Raw genomic sequence first — 15,944 nt, 5'->3', positions numbered from 1 at the left:
ATTTAGTGTAACTATTTTTCTGGATTTCATTAAGCAGAATAAAAAATTATTTAATTAATCACATGCACAGCTAACAAGTACAGTTATCTGATCGATACACTTGCATAAATGATAGTGGCATTGTAGACACTGCCACTTTTTGCAAATATTCCTTGAGATGTTCTCAAAACCATCTGCCTTTGTAAAAGACAACAAGATAACCGGTACATTCAATGTAATACGAGTTATGATGGCATATCTTTTGTAATAGGTATAAATCTTCCTGAAATGATTTTTCTATTTTTTTCTCTAAATTAAAATAAATCTCTTAATGAAATACTGTCTCATTATTTCTTGAAAGTCTTGACTATTAATTTCTCCTTCTAAAGCCAGATAATATTTCATAAGCTAGAATATATGCAAAAATCTATTATTTTTAACTTGTTAAAAAGTTCTGTCCTTGTTATAAATTTGGCCGATAATTAACATTAGAAGATGGAGACTAAGAGATTATACTTTAAGCATTTAAACAGTTTATTATATTTACTCTCATACCTTTAAAAAATAAACTTCACAAGTTTAAGTTTATGTAATAATTTTTCTTGCATGCAAAATCTCATTAAACTCTGAAAAATTTCAAATTCAAAAAAAGTCACAAGTCTAAAAGTTCTATTTTTATCTACTGCATGGATGGTAAAATTGTATTCTAATGGTTCTAATTATTGAAAAGCTTTGTCATTATCTCTCCTTTTCTATCACGGTGGTGAATTCACAATAGATTTTTGTCTTAAGGTGACTAAAATTGAACTTGTTACCTTAAATGTAAAAATTGAATATCTATGATAAGGAAATCACAATACTGAAATATGCAATTACCACTGTCAGTCTTTCAGCTCCCAGTGATAACTTACGGTATTTGTTCTAAGCAAAAAAAGTGGAAAGTGAAAACTATTCCTAAAATACACATTTTCAACATATGTCCCTTTTTTTTTTAAAAAAAAAAAAAAAACAAACAAACAAACAAAAAAGGACTACTAACTCAGAGATATAAGGGAGAAAAGAAAATCTGGATAAGTAACAGCTTACTGTTACTATTTGTGTTACTAACCATCACTACCTACAGCACACATTTACATCATAGAGCTGATCTAGTCTTCCTGTGGATCCCTGTGGATGAAAATCTGTACGGGAGCCACAGTGTGCATTCACAGCCCAAAAGGAAAATCATAAAAAAACGCCCAAAAAACTGTAACAAACCATAGAAGCTGATTCAAAATAGGAATAGACAGTAGACCAAGGAAGAGTATTCTCCCCCTCTACTATTCCCTCCTGAGGCTCCCATCTGCATTACTGCCTCCAAGTCTGAGCTGCTCAGGACAAGAAAGACTTGTTAGAATGGGTCCAGAGAAGAGCCATGAAAACGACCAGAGCACGTGTCCTGTGAAGACCGGCTGAGACAGTCGGGGCTGTTCAGACTGGAGAGGAAAAGGCTCTGGGGACACACCATTGTGGCCTTACAGTACCTTAATGGGGCTTATTAAAAGGAGGGAGAAGGACTGTTTATACAGGCAAACAGTGACAGGACAAGGGGCAATGGTTCTAAACTTAAAGGGGCAGGATTAGATTAGATGTTGGAAAGAAATTCTCCACTGTAAGATTGGTGAAGAATTGGAACAGTTTATTCAGAGAAGTTGTGGATGTCCCATCCCTGGGAGTATTCAGTTACAGACTTGATGGGGAGTTGAGCTGGTCTAATGAAAGGTATCCCTGCCCATGGCAGTGGGGTTTGGAACTAGATGATCTTTAAGATCCCTTCCAACCCAAACCATTCTATGATTGCATTATTTCAGTGCTGCATTAAAACAATGCTAAAAAAGTAAGTTTAGGATGCTGGCATTCAGTTTACTCAGTTACATTAGAATAAGTGGAGAAAAAGGATTCGAGAAAAAGGATTCAAGGAAAAGAGATGCATAGCTAGTGATGCTAAACTCCCAGTGTTCAGTTCACAGCTATGGCTATATACATTTACCACAGCAGTGGATAACAGTAATCCTCTTTATACTTTGAAGAATACTTAGAATTCTTTTATTACAGCAAAAGTCCACAGGAATGAAATGAGTATTAAATTTCGTAAAGTGGGGAAACTTCAAGAGAGAGATGCACTCTGTCTTGCGGTAGCGTATTTGGGTGGCCATGGGTGGCAAATTAGATATGAGTCTGCAGTGTAATATGACAGAAAAATGTAATTCAACCAAGATGGCAAGTCATGGAGGATGAAGGCAGTTGTCATTCTATGCAGCTCATGTGGAATAGAATCACCCAAACATGCCGTTCTATTGCATGTACCTTGACATCAGAGAAGTTGTTGATATACAGCTTGAGAAGATAATTTGTGTTGAAGGACTGTATATATGAAGTAAAAAAAAAAAAAAAAAAAAAAAAAAAAAAAATTAGAAAGATGTAGGTGGGTGGACAAGAGGATTACTCACTGATAACTTCCTATATATACCTGAAGAAAGAAAATGGCTGGTGGGATTAACTTATTTGTTGTGCTACTGGAACTAACAGTGCTACTGCAATGCTACAGCAGCTCTGCAACAGCAGGGCTAAATTTAACTCAAAGCATACCAGAATATGCAACAAGATTGTTTCACTAAAATGCTGATATATTAATGACTTTATTAATCTTTATAATATAAATGCATCTTATTTTATGGGATGAAAACAAGGAGGGAAACATAGTGATGTGATTAGTTAATGCCAGTGGGCAGCTGAGCCCAACACAGCTGCTCGCTCGGTAGCCCACAGCAGGATGAAAGAGAGAACTGGAAGAACAAAAGTAAGAAAAACTCCTGGGTTTGGGAAAAAAAAACAAACAAAAAACCAGTTTAATGGGGAAAGCAAATCTATGCATGCAAGCAAAGAAAAACAAGGAATTTATTCACTGCTTTGAACCAGCAGTCAGTTGCTCACTCTTCTCTAGGAAAGCAGAGCTCCATCATGCCCAACAGTGACTTTGGGAAGACAAACAACCCTCACATCCTTCTTCCCTCAGTTTTATATGCTGAGAATGATGTCATATGGTATGGTATGTCACTGTGGTTAGTTGGGCTCAGCAGTACAGCTATGGCCTCTACCAAATCCTTGTGCATCCCCAGCCTACTTGCCAACAGGGCAGGATGAGAAACAGAAAAGGCCTTGCTGTGCAAATATTACTTACCAAGAAACATTGGTAAATTATCAACACTTATTTTGTCACAAATCCAAAACACTGCATTATATGAGGTGTTATGAGGAATATTAATGCCATACCAGCCAAAACCAATAGAAATTTTTTTAAAAGTAAAGGTTTGTTTTGGATGACAAGTTTTTAATGAAGAGGAGGCTAAATTAACTTACTTGAAAAAAAGAAACTTGAATTTGGCCAAGAAGTTCAGCTAAAATTTAACTAAATCCCAGTTAGCAAAGCTCAGTAATTCTCTTGGAATTATGTGCAATCTGTACTATGCTCTGTTTCTCTCCTGGTGGATGTACAGACTCCCCATCCAGCTGTCAAAGCATGGTTTTTATTCTCTGATAGTCCAGCTGATGCAGTTGTCATAGTCTGAGTTACAAGCTTAAGGAAGAAAGCTGCTGAATCCTCTCAGTGAGTACTCGCAGATTGGTTATAGGCTGGATTCCTGCCTCGTAAGCAGAAAGAGTAACCAGATATCCAATTCCCTGTCTAACCACATGTATGCAAAATAGACTGGAGAGAATAATCATGCCTAGTTATGAAGACAAACTAGAACTTCAGACTGGTCTTCTGCACTTCTAACCACAATGGATTATTTCATTGTGTGACAGTGCCAATCAGTGATAAATTTGTCTTTCGAAGTTGGTCTGCAAGGATTTCTTTTATCTACAATGATAAGTATATTTACCCAGCCCTTTTATCAATTTCAATTCATAAACAATAAGGAAGAAAAACACATTTGTCAAGGCTGTACTCATATATAGGTATATAATAAATGGTACTAAAAAAGGTATAGAAATGATACAGAGTGATAACATATTCCCATGAAGAACAGCATGGTTTAACAACCACATTCAGGTAATAAGAATATATTTCTCATTCAATTAAAAAAAAAAAAAAATAAGGAAGACAAAAGAAAATTATGTCCAGGGTAAATAAGTAAATTTACGTGGAATTTAGTTAAAGAAATATTTCATAAAATTTCTTGATGAGAAAAATTCATCTATAGAAAGGATAAAATCTAGTGAACTTTCTATTTAAATGTTTCTCTGAGAAAGTAAATAGACTTTTTTCATCAGCCTATGATTTTGTTTGCTAAATCAAATAAATTTCCATAAGCAATTTCAATTACTTACATATATACATATTTATATAGAGAGATATTATATGCATATTTTAAAATGAGTTTTTGTTTATTCAAATGTGGTTTTATCATTGATATGTAAATTGAACTTCTAGATATCATAAGAAATCTACAAACATGAAACTGAAATTACACATGTAACCAAGAAAATTTATATTGAACTTATTTAATAAAAATGTCAGTTAGATGTAGTAAATGGCTCAATGTCCAAGTAGAGATCATTGACAAATGGGAATATCTCAGGGGTCACTATTCAAACCAACATTGTTTAACCTCTTTGTTGATGCTAGGACAATGGAGTTGAATGCACCCTTGGGCAATTTTTCTGACTACACCAATCTGTGTGGTGCAGTTGAGATGCTGCAGGGTAGGGATGACATCCAGAGGGACCTTGACAGGTTTGAGAGGTAGTTAAAAAATATAAAATTCCAAGTCCACACCTGGGACAGCGCAACCCCAAACACAAATACAAAGCAGATTTTTGGCAAGGTTTGCAAGAACAGGAGAGAAAGGGCAGAAAAGGACTTTAGGTGCAAGGGTGTGTAGTGAGGTGACAAGGAGGTGATGGATTTTAGTAACTAAAGGAGGATTTATGAAAGCAAGGGAGAGGGGCTTTTTCTATGGGTAGATAGTGAGAAAGATAAGGGGCAATGGTTTCAAACTGAAAGAGGGCAGAATTGGTTTTGATATTAGGAAGAAATTCTTTACTGTAAGGGTGGTGAGGTAGTGGAACAGGTTTTCCAGAGAAGTTGTGAATACTTCATCCCTGGAAGTGTTCAAGGCCAGGCTGGGTTAAAAAACTTGGTCCAGTGAAAGGTGTTCCTACAGGAGTGCAGGAACAAGAGGAGTTTTAAGGTCTCTTCCAATCCAAAGCTTTCTATGATTCTGTGCAGATACTAGGTTTATAAAAAATATCTGCACCAAAGAGAAAACATTCCCAGGCATAGGGTGCATAGATGAACATGTTATCTCAAGTGTACAGGCTATATTTAAGAAAAGACATACATAAGAGCAGTTGACATAACATTCTATATTTAGAGAAAATGAAAGTATTTTGTTGAGGAATCAATTAACCTTGGAAAGGGATCCCAACTTAACCATATAGATCATCAGTAAATTTGACCATAACTAGGATCATGGGTAAAGCTGCCTCTACATTTCATACATAATGCTATAGTAAAATCCATTGGGTTGTGCAGGTGTACCTTTCTTAAGAAACAGTTATGGAAAATGGATCATTGATGATCTTTATGATATTGCTAATTACATCAGCATTGCTTTATTGTTTTTAAAGTGAACTGTGAATCTGATCTCAGGACTTTCTGGTTCTGTTTGGACTGAGTACTTGATCTGAGGACTGCCTATGGAGGTTGGATGCAACAACAGATTAATAGTGTGGACAGCCTATACTTTAAGGTGGCTGGAGCAAAACTGTGATATTAATTAATTTAAATTTTTATTTTTAATTGCTGAAGTCATAGCACATGCAGATAGGGTGCAGTATGTCTCAAACAGTGTGCTTCAACAATCTGGCAGTAGCTTCACTATTTCAGTTCTGAGTTATCCTCTAAAAAGAATTGCCAATTTTGTTGAACACAGTAAAATAGTGTGGTAAATATTGTGAGATTTCATTTTATTGTGCCGTAACTTTTTAATTGTGCCTTAATACAGCGAATTTTCACTTTGTACGGACTTCAATTCTGCCCTTATCATCCTGCTACACATATCATCCTTCATGTAATTTTTTTGATGATTCACATTTAGTTATAATATATACTAATTTTCTACTTGTCCTTTTCAGATCCAGACAGTGGATTAAAGCATAACATTGCACTTTATTAAAATAAATAACCTATTTTAAGAATCTTAAATCCATTGTGAAGAACATGGAAGAAAATTATGTGAATTAAAAAGCAAAACAAAACAAAACAAAAAAACCAAAAAACAATCAAACAAACAAACAAACAAAAACCACAAAAAATCTCCCTCCAAAATTCATTTGTAAAGATGAAAGAATGGCAACAGAATAATGCTAAGGAGACCTCTATCCACTTTTACTGCAATGTCTTTAGTGACAGAGTAAATCACATCAGTTGTTATTCACCTCATCTCATCTATCTTCTGCTGGCTAAAACTATGTTTTCTGAATGCACGCTCTCCCAGTTTAAACTCTGATATGAAAGATTGGTACCTCTAGCAAAATTATATCCAACTATTTCCTATTTTGTTTGCAACAATGAGGGTTGCCCTTATAACAAGCAACCAACCAAAACTCTGGATCATATTAATACTGAAAATGAAAACAACATGAAGAAAGCATATTGTGTAAGTGCTCCTAATATAAATTAGGCATCATGACACTATCATAATACAAATAGAACAATACTTTGTCATGTGTTTCATCCAATATTCTACATGAATAAAATAGAAACATATATCAATATACATATAATAACAAATACAACATACATATAATACAAATAACATACAACAAAAATGAGGAGTAGCACAGGAGTAATGCATAAATGTTTTCTGAAACCTAAGAAAGGAGGTTGTCATGGAAACAGCTGGGTTATAAATATTTTTGTTGCTATGATTTTATTCAGTTGATATTTATTCTTTATGTTATTTTAATAAATTAATCTTCCTGAAGTCATTAATGATTTTTTTTTTTTTTTTTTTTTTTTTTTTTTTAGAATAAGATGTTATGCTAAGAAATTTTCAGATGCTAAGAAAAGACTAATTGCATATTCATGTACACTGAAACATATAAAAGTGAAAATTTTCAGTTTAATCTTACTCTCAGTTAGCTGAAAGTCTAAAAGAAAAGCTGAGTGGAAGAGTGAATCCTTCCCTCCATAGATGGCCATCATGGCACTCTATACAGTATTTTGCCTCAAGTGAACTAAAGGAAGAAGGAGACCTGTAAAAACACTTGTTAAATTTGAAATACTTGAATTATTTATCCTACATGAATAAAAGAGGTGAACTGAAAAGTTCAACTAACAAAAGTAATCTAAAAAATAATTTAAAACCAAAAAAACTTTAAAATCAAAATAAGAAAAATAAACAAGTAGCGGGTTAACCAGAAAAGGAACATAAGTACTCAGTGACAAAAAAGAAAAATTCTTGCTAACTAACCTGTCTACAAGAAACAGAAATTAAATTTGTCTTTATGAATGTACCTGCAACAAATATAAGTTTCTAAATATTAGTTTTCATAGAGAAAAAAACTTGAAATACCAAAAGAAGAAGAATGGAAAGTGTAACAAGTGGCATATCTTCAGAAAACAACCTGAAGGAAGCAATATAAAACAAATTTAAAAGCACACCCAAAGAATTAGTAGTATTTCAATGAGCAATATAAATGGCCAAAATGAAAAAAAACCAAAAAAAACCAAAAAACCAAACCACCAGGGACTAACAAAAATAATATGAAGCCTGAGCCACATAAAAGAAGAATGTACAAAGAAACTACAAGGCAATAAAACATTCAGGGAATGAATCCATGAGTTTGAAAAGGTACATTATTTCTTGGAACCAGAGCTGATCGAAGAGTCTCCATGGATACTTTTTTCCCTGCTAAAATGGTTCACTGATAGGTAAATGCTGGTTCACTGTTATGTAAAAAGTTTTCTGGACACATTGATCTCAAAAAAGATTGGAGTACAACACAGGTCCTTTAGGACTTTCTCATCAGTTATCTTCCCTTCAATTTTCTGATAGATTCTGTGGAGAATTACATTCACTCTATATTGAGCCAACACCATATTAGTTCCAACGTCACATATTAAATCAAGTATCAAATATTAGCTGCATATATATCATCACTTAAATTTCCTTGGCCATTGCTTCCATTGCTAAAGATGTCATTAGGTTGTACTTTTATTACACTGAATTCAGAATACATATTAATCAATACTGATCAGTCCTTATGTTTCTAATGATGAAGATCACACGGGGATAGGAAGTGATGGCAACAGATGGTGACTATCACTTTCTTCAGTATTTTTGGTACTGACTGGAGGTTTTCTCTGCTCCAAGGAAAGAGGCTGGAGTTTCTTCCAATGAAATTGATGAAAACCATCAGATGGTACTATTTAACAACATAAAACACCTTGCGGTGTTGGAACACAGGGTTCAGACTCCTTGGAATACCTTGCTTTTCAAACGTCATCTTCCAGACACAGCTGCTATAGGTGCAGCACTTGAATCTACCACAGTACTGAGCAGAAGATTTATTTAGGGCTTTTCCACCCTGCTTACAGGCCTTATTGTTATAGTGCTTTCACCATATTTCAAGAATCTTATAAAAATTTCCTTATGTTACTTGTATCAATGAATACCCTGAATTTCAATATTTTAGAACTTTCTCACTACAAACTTCATCCTTTGTTGCAAGGCAGACTAGAGGAGGCTAAAATAATCAAGGTTCCTATTTTCACTTTTCTTTTTCTTAAATCTGCTGATTCACAACACTGATGCTTGTGTGTGTGTGGTGGGTTCACCTTGGATGATAGCTGCTTTCTTACACCTTCTTGTCAGCAGGATGGGGAGAGAAAATTAGATTAAATATATTATTGGTTGAGATAAAGACAGCGAGTTCACTTACTAGTGAGAATTATGGTAAAAATAAACTCAACTTGGAGAAAATGCATTTAATTTATTGCCAATAAAACCTAGAGTAGGATAGTGAGGAACAGAGCAAAACCTAAAATATATTACACTTGACTTGACCTGCCTAAAGTTCAGAAATAATGCTTGTAAAATCTCCTGTACAAGGTCATCAGCATATAGCAGTAACCGGTCACCCAAGCTATATTTTTATACAATTACTTTCCTGTCAAAATTTTGGAAGATGTTTAAAATGTTCACCTGAAAGCCATGCATGTCTTTTACTAAGAGAGAAAAGGACTTAGGTAATGATTTCACACAATATCCAAAGACATCGTCTGATTCTATATGATCTATTTGTATATTACTCCCTCTTATCATGAGGTACAAAAATAAATCATGCTCTGTCACAAAAATCCACAAAAGTAGATCCCAAGAGACCATTAAAGTAACCTATACCTTTTGATGCACAAGCTTCCTATGTTGTGTTAATAAAATCAGAATGTAGCACAGGGGAATTAGAAAAACAAAACTGAAAGGAAAAAATCATACTAACCAAACAACAACAATAAACAACCCTCCTGCCAAAAAAAACAAAACCCAAAAATACCCCAAACCTTGACATCAATCCAAACTGCTTACAAGGAAACGATTTTGTCTTGATATCTACTTTTAAAATTTGACTCTAGTTATTTCAGGTTTCCAGCAATGCTGAGATACATTTATGTGAACTAATGATCTGTTTGATTAAATGACCTAATTTCATCCTATTTAGTGACAATATCTTATCAACAGCAGGATGGACTACTGGAATAATTTCTAAGAAAGGTCTCAGATGTATTATGGAGAAATTTAATGGATTATTTTTAAAACTGCTGAAAGGGGATTTGTCACATAAAAATAACAGCTTGAGTATTAAAATTGACCACATATTAAGAATTTGAACTACTTGAAAGTAATTAATAAAGCATAAGATATATTTTCATAAAATGAGCTCATACAATTAAATGTAGATTTAGATTTGTTAAATATATAAAGTTCTGATTTATTGACAAGGCAAAACAATGTGCTTCCCAAGGATGAACAAACTCTAAATGTAAGCTTGAAAATAAACTAAGAAAATGTAATTTTCGGATAATTTTAATGGACTGTGTAGGCATTTGGGGTAGATCTGGGTAACTCTCTAGAAGAAAAACTGTCTTGGAAAGTTCATACAGACCGAAATATGTCAGACTGATGATTGCTTTAATATAGAACAGATCAATTTGCACATTATATGTTCTTTTCCAACTTTACTATCTTTAAATAAAACACAAATGGAGCACCACAAGTCTCAATCAAAAGCAGTTTTATCAGGTTATGAATCATCTCTGAAAATTCAATTCTCTTAACTGCCCCAATGGCAATGTTTTTGTTGCTCTGCATTTCTTAAACACTTTATAAAGACAGAGTATCTGAAAGATCCTACTTATTATCAGAAGCAGCCTAAGTATTAACATAACATTCTTTCTGAGTTAATGAACCTTGTTTATTAATCAGGCTAATCAGGTTGCTTTCTTCAACTACAACCAAATATCTACAGTACACAATACTGTAAAGAATCCAGCCTTACATTTCTCATGTTCGTGTTCTCATTCGGCCAGTTATGCATTTTCCAGATGCAACCCTGCATACTGTGTGTAACCAGATGATCTTTTGGAAAATATATACCTTTATAATAAAAAAATGTTAGTCTTACATCCCCTTTGCATGGAAATTCTATAAGATAAAATATAAACACTTTTTCTGTTCAAAACATATAGGTTTATTCTATGCTTATTATTATACAATATCTCTTCATTATTAAGCCATGTCAAGATAGTTAAATTATCTTCACCCATTGCTAATGCAAAGCTCTTTGGGAGTCTTTCCACATCTGTTGTAGCTTAGCATTAATTATTCTGAAAGAAAAACTACAAAGAAATTAATCCTTTCCTTCCAAATTGTACTTTAAGAGCCCTTATGCTCTCCTATATTCAAATAAATGACGAGATTTTGTTATTGTCATAATTTGAAATAAAATTATGCCATAATTTGAAGGAAAAAATATTCAAAGAACTTTAATGTATACAACTCCTAACTGTGATTACCCTTTTAATGTATTACACCTGAATTTTTAGTCAAATGTAAAAACACTTTTGACATGGCAGAGACGTTGACATATTTCTTGCCCAACAAAGTTATCTGTTGTAGTGCATTAATTTGGTTTATATTGTATTTCATTTTTATATTGGGTTTTGTAATGGTTTATTCTGTACCACCCTGTTCCCTTGGAAAATGTATCACGCGGTTTGTCCCTGTTCCTCTGCCCCGCCCATTCTCCCACACTGGAATGTAACCCAACTCTGTTCCACTCCCACCTTGTCCCTGATTGGGCAGTGGCTTGTCCCTGCCTCTAGCCCCATCCCCTGGATAAAAGACCTGGGATCACAGGGAAGGGGGGGCTTTCTCTCTTGCTCCAGGACCAGGACCGGGATGGGGACCGGACTGAGCTCCGGACTCTATGGGGGAAGGACCCCAGAATAAAGCCAGGATTTCCCCCCCGGACCAAGGGCAGACTCTTTCCTTTTGCCATTGACGGACGTCTGCTCTCTCTAAAGGAAAAGGTTTGCAGCCCCTGGGATCTTTGAAACCCTGAGAAGGAAAATTCCTTCTGGCATGGTTTCTCTCTCAAGCTAGCCGAGGCTAAAATGGAGCACGGGCTCCGAGGGAGAGAGAGAGCTGCTTCAGTTATCTTAAGATATATCTAGTAAAATATAGTTACTATTACTCATATAATAAAAATCTAAATAAAATTAGAATTAGAACTCCCCTGTAGACAGAGGAATTATATTTATGTTCATTGTTTGTAGCATATTTGAAATTGAAAGGTCAAATTTGAGAAGATAACATTATGCACCTAAAATAAGTTGCAGTTACTATTTTAGATAACAGAGGCAAAGCAGAAAAGTGCAAAGAAAGCAGCTACCCACCCAATGAATAAAAATGTTATTGGTCTAGTCAGACAGTTAAAGATACAAGGTTTTTCATTTACAAGTACTTGATCATTAGGCCATATCCAAATTTTTCGTGTTCCCTTGTCAATTGGTATTGAAGATATAGGGTTTATTCAAAATTTTTATTTTTTATTTACCTACTATTACTTACTTTCTAAAAAAACAGCAACTACTTCCCTCTGAAAAGCAAAACTTACTTCTCTTCCAGAAATCCAGTAGGACACTGGCTGTCAATGAAAGTATGGAGGGATAAACTGACATTTTTCACTTAAAGTTTGGCTCAAGTCAGCTTTGTTATCCTTTGAAGTGATACTCTTGTTAAAAATGAGCAAGCAGTAAAAATATCCAATATTGTAGCTATTTGTGATTTTTCAGGCAATTTACTGACATTATTTAATCATAACAATGTATTTGCAAGATAGTTACATTTGTTTATCTGCACCTTCACCTAGAGAATATGGACTGGGATATTAATTAATTTAGCTAAGGGCATAAATGGAATGTGTATCACATTTAGATTAAACTATCTTCTTTTTAGTTCATTGTTAGATATTCACATCAGTACACAATTTTCCCCATCTATAATTCAGTTTGCTATTATATTAATAATGTATCTGCAAATTGTTATACACTAAGTCTTAACTCTTTTCATAAATAAATCATCATTTCTACAGATGTCCCCTGGTTCACTACAAGGATTTTTTTTGACTGATGATAAAGAACCACTGCTATACACAGCATTTTTTCAGTCACTAGAATGAAACTCATAATTTTTACTGTATATGTCCATTGCATAAACTTCATCGTTCCAGATGTCACACACACACTAGGAATTATAATAAAAATTAATTGGGTAAGGGAACCTTTACGAAGTGACTGTCTTTTCTTTAAAGAAAGAGGCACAGACAATTACTAATACAACTCCACAACAATTTTGTTTCCTGTCACTGACATGCATTCTGCCATATGAAAGAGATCTCCTTTTAGATCTGTGGAAAAAGAGGTGCAGGATGCTTCTGTGTAAAATCCACTGTAGATAGAAGCTTTGGTGAGCACCAAGAGTCAAACACATGATAGCAAAGTGGTGCATTGAATGTGATAATCACCATCTAAGAAGAGCAAAGTAGATAATGTCTGTGCTAATGTTTTGCTACAGCCTTTTTTCAGTGAAACATCTGACAGGCTTACATTTGTATCAGTGAAGAAACAAACTTGAAAGCATCACCTTATCTTTGAAGATATAACCCAGTATTGTCTTCAGTTCCCAACTCAGCAGCTACCGACCTTAAGGCATTTAAGGATCTTATTAAATACATTAAAATTCTCTTAAAATAAGTTGTTCAGGTTGAGAGGTTTCATTGGAGACCTGTATTTCAGTACTCTGACATTTCCAGGCTTTACTGATCACCATCAGTTTATCTTCAAAGCACCACAGTACTATAAATACTTCTTAGCCCATAACTGTATAAAATTACTTTTCTTGACCTTATTTTCCATAGTAAAAATGGGCTTATAAATGCACATGTCAAAACAAGAACCACTTTAGAATTTATCAGCGATTTATCATCCGTATTTATGAATGAACTTACAAGTTGCAAAATCAGTACTCCGGGCTCCTTTGGTCAAAACAATTTCTAAGGTTAGAAATTTCTAACCCACCCTTTTCTACGTTTTCTTAGTCAACACAAAGTAACATGTAAAATCACAAATTACATAATGTATATATAATTAACAAAGCAAAATCTTCAGTATCATATCTCTTTCTCCCTAATTTTGATTGGTCTTTTTGCTTTCCTCTTAGTTTACTTGCCACCTAGCTTGCTGCATCTTGGATGTCCCTTATGTCCTCTAGCATATTTTCCAGCCTTATACAATACTTTGGATACTTCAGGACATTTCAGATGCCATGAAGATCAGGCAACCAGATTAAGGTCATACAGACTTTAGAGCAATGTTCAGTTCTTTTGGGAATTAGTAATTTGGCCATTGGAACATGATTTGAAAGACTGGGATTTTTATGTTTGCTAAATTTCAACATTTTGCTGCCCAAACCCTACATTTTTAAAAGAATGTATTGCTGTAAAATGTCTATGCAAATATACACTTAATAATTTTAAATCTTCAGTTCTGCCATATTTCTTTCCCAGTATGTTCCAGTGCTACAAATACGTTTTTATCTAAGTAATCTATAATTTATAGGATTTTCTTATGAAAAAATAGAGAAAAAAATCTTATTAGTCTAAATAACTAGCTCTATACATTCCAAAATGCAAGCAGAATGCTTGCATTGCACAAGACTTTATAGCATTTGAGTAGCAAATGTGGGACTCCCATATTGTGCCAATGTGGCAATTATATAAAAAGTATAAATGCTTACCGAAGGGGCAATTGCATTTGAAGCCACTTATGTCCTCTTCACAGGTTCCTCCATTCCAACAAGGTCTGTCTTGACACTCATTGATGCGAACAGAACATGTTTCTCCTGAAAATTAAAAAAAAAAAAAAAAAAAAGTGCTATGTTCAAATCATAAAGATATATTTATAATGAAAAAGGTGTATGGAATTGTCACAGTCTACATGGTGACCCCACTGGCCACGGTACACTGCATACACAGGACTACTGATAGACCCCCTGTGTGTCATGAATTTTTCAGCTTCATTAGTTACAGGGTAGTCCATTTTGACAGGCAAAGTTGGAAGCATTATAATCAGAAAAATAAAAAGCTTTCCTACTGAGGTTATACATAATCCTGTGTGTTTTTTTTTTTTGGTTTTTTTTTCCGCAGTATACAAATCTACAGCATTCAAGCAATTTTTGTCCTGTTTTGACAATAATTCTCTTTCATTTTGCTCTCTGACAGCTTTGTAACAGAATTTTGAAGTATCATTGCATGTGGAAATCAGGCCAACACTAATTTACAGACATTTGTTTGTAATAGAACAGTTCACCCTATGTTCTACAGCAAGTTGTCAGTACTGTAATATTGGACATTTCTCTTCATCCATGTAATACAAAGGAAAAGTAAGATCAAATCACTAAAGAACATTTTATGAAGCAAAATGCAGATAAAAGGGGATGAAATAGCTAAGAGCAAGTCTTGGAAGTTTGAAAAGTGCATATTATATGGCTCTACGCAAGATATTTACTATATGTATTATGTTGTATTGATTGTTAATGTTGTATTAATATTTTGATAGTATGGTAAATGTAGTTTTGTAGTAAAAATGTAGTTTTTATGTACCAACCACAGGAAAACGTAAATCCTTCAGAGAAAAAAGAATTTACTACTTCCTTATCAGAAGAGACCAACTCCTCCTGCCTCTCTCAGCCTTGTGGACGCCATAGAGATTAAAGGAAAAAAGTTATACTAACCAGAGACAATTCTTTGTTTGAATAAAATTTATGCATCATGTATGAAATGTATGAATATTCAATAGGCTATTGCTTTTAAGAGATAATCCTTTATTAACAGGGGTCCTTCTCCAGAGCTTTTTGCTTGGAGGAGGCACCCAGATGACTGTAACTTTGTTTTTAATTGGCTCGTATTGTCCTAACTCTAATTGTTCGGGGTTTTTTTACTCTAATTCTATTTTTATAACCATCTTATTTACTATTAAACTTTCAAAATTTTAAAAACAAGTGATTGGCGTTTTTCACAGAAGTATAGTGAAATGTAGATTTGTAATCTACAAAAGGGATTGCTTTGATATGTGACAGGAAAATCTATTTCCACTACATTGGGTTCGTGTGGCGAGGTTTTGGTAGAAGAAGCATAAAGCTGACTTCTGTGAGAAGGTGCCCGAAGCTTCCTCCACATCCAAGAAAGCCAATACCAGCCAAGTCCAAGATGGACATGCTGCTGGCTGAGGCTGGGTGGACCAATCAGAGATGGTGGTAACACCTCTGTGATAACTGTTGGGGGTGAGGTTTGCTCCT

The 15,944-nt window shown here is 34.3% G+C and overlaps 1 protein-coding gene across 1 annotated transcript in view; it reads right to left on the bottom strand.

Annotated features, from left to right (window-relative positions):
- The window catches only part of EYS (eyes shut homolog), a 718,062-nt gene that overhangs the window by 639,484 nt on the left and 62,634 nt on the right, over positions 1–15,944 (bottom strand). The window contains 1 exon segment of the mRNA XM_040058168.2: positions 14,385–14,489. Coding sequence (XP_039914102.1) covers positions 14,385–14,489 — 105 coding nt within the window.

Source organism: Hirundo rustica, chromosome 3 (genome assembly GCF_015227805.2).
Source record: "Hirundo rustica isolate bHirRus1 chromosome 3, bHirRus1.pri.v3, whole genome shotgun sequence".
Classification (NCBI taxonomy): domain Eukaryota; kingdom Metazoa; phylum Chordata; class Aves; order Passeriformes; family Hirundinidae; genus Hirundo; species Hirundo rustica.
The sequence above is the reverse complement of the archived record's forward strand: the minus strand, read 5'-3'. Positions and strand labels throughout refer to the sequence as shown.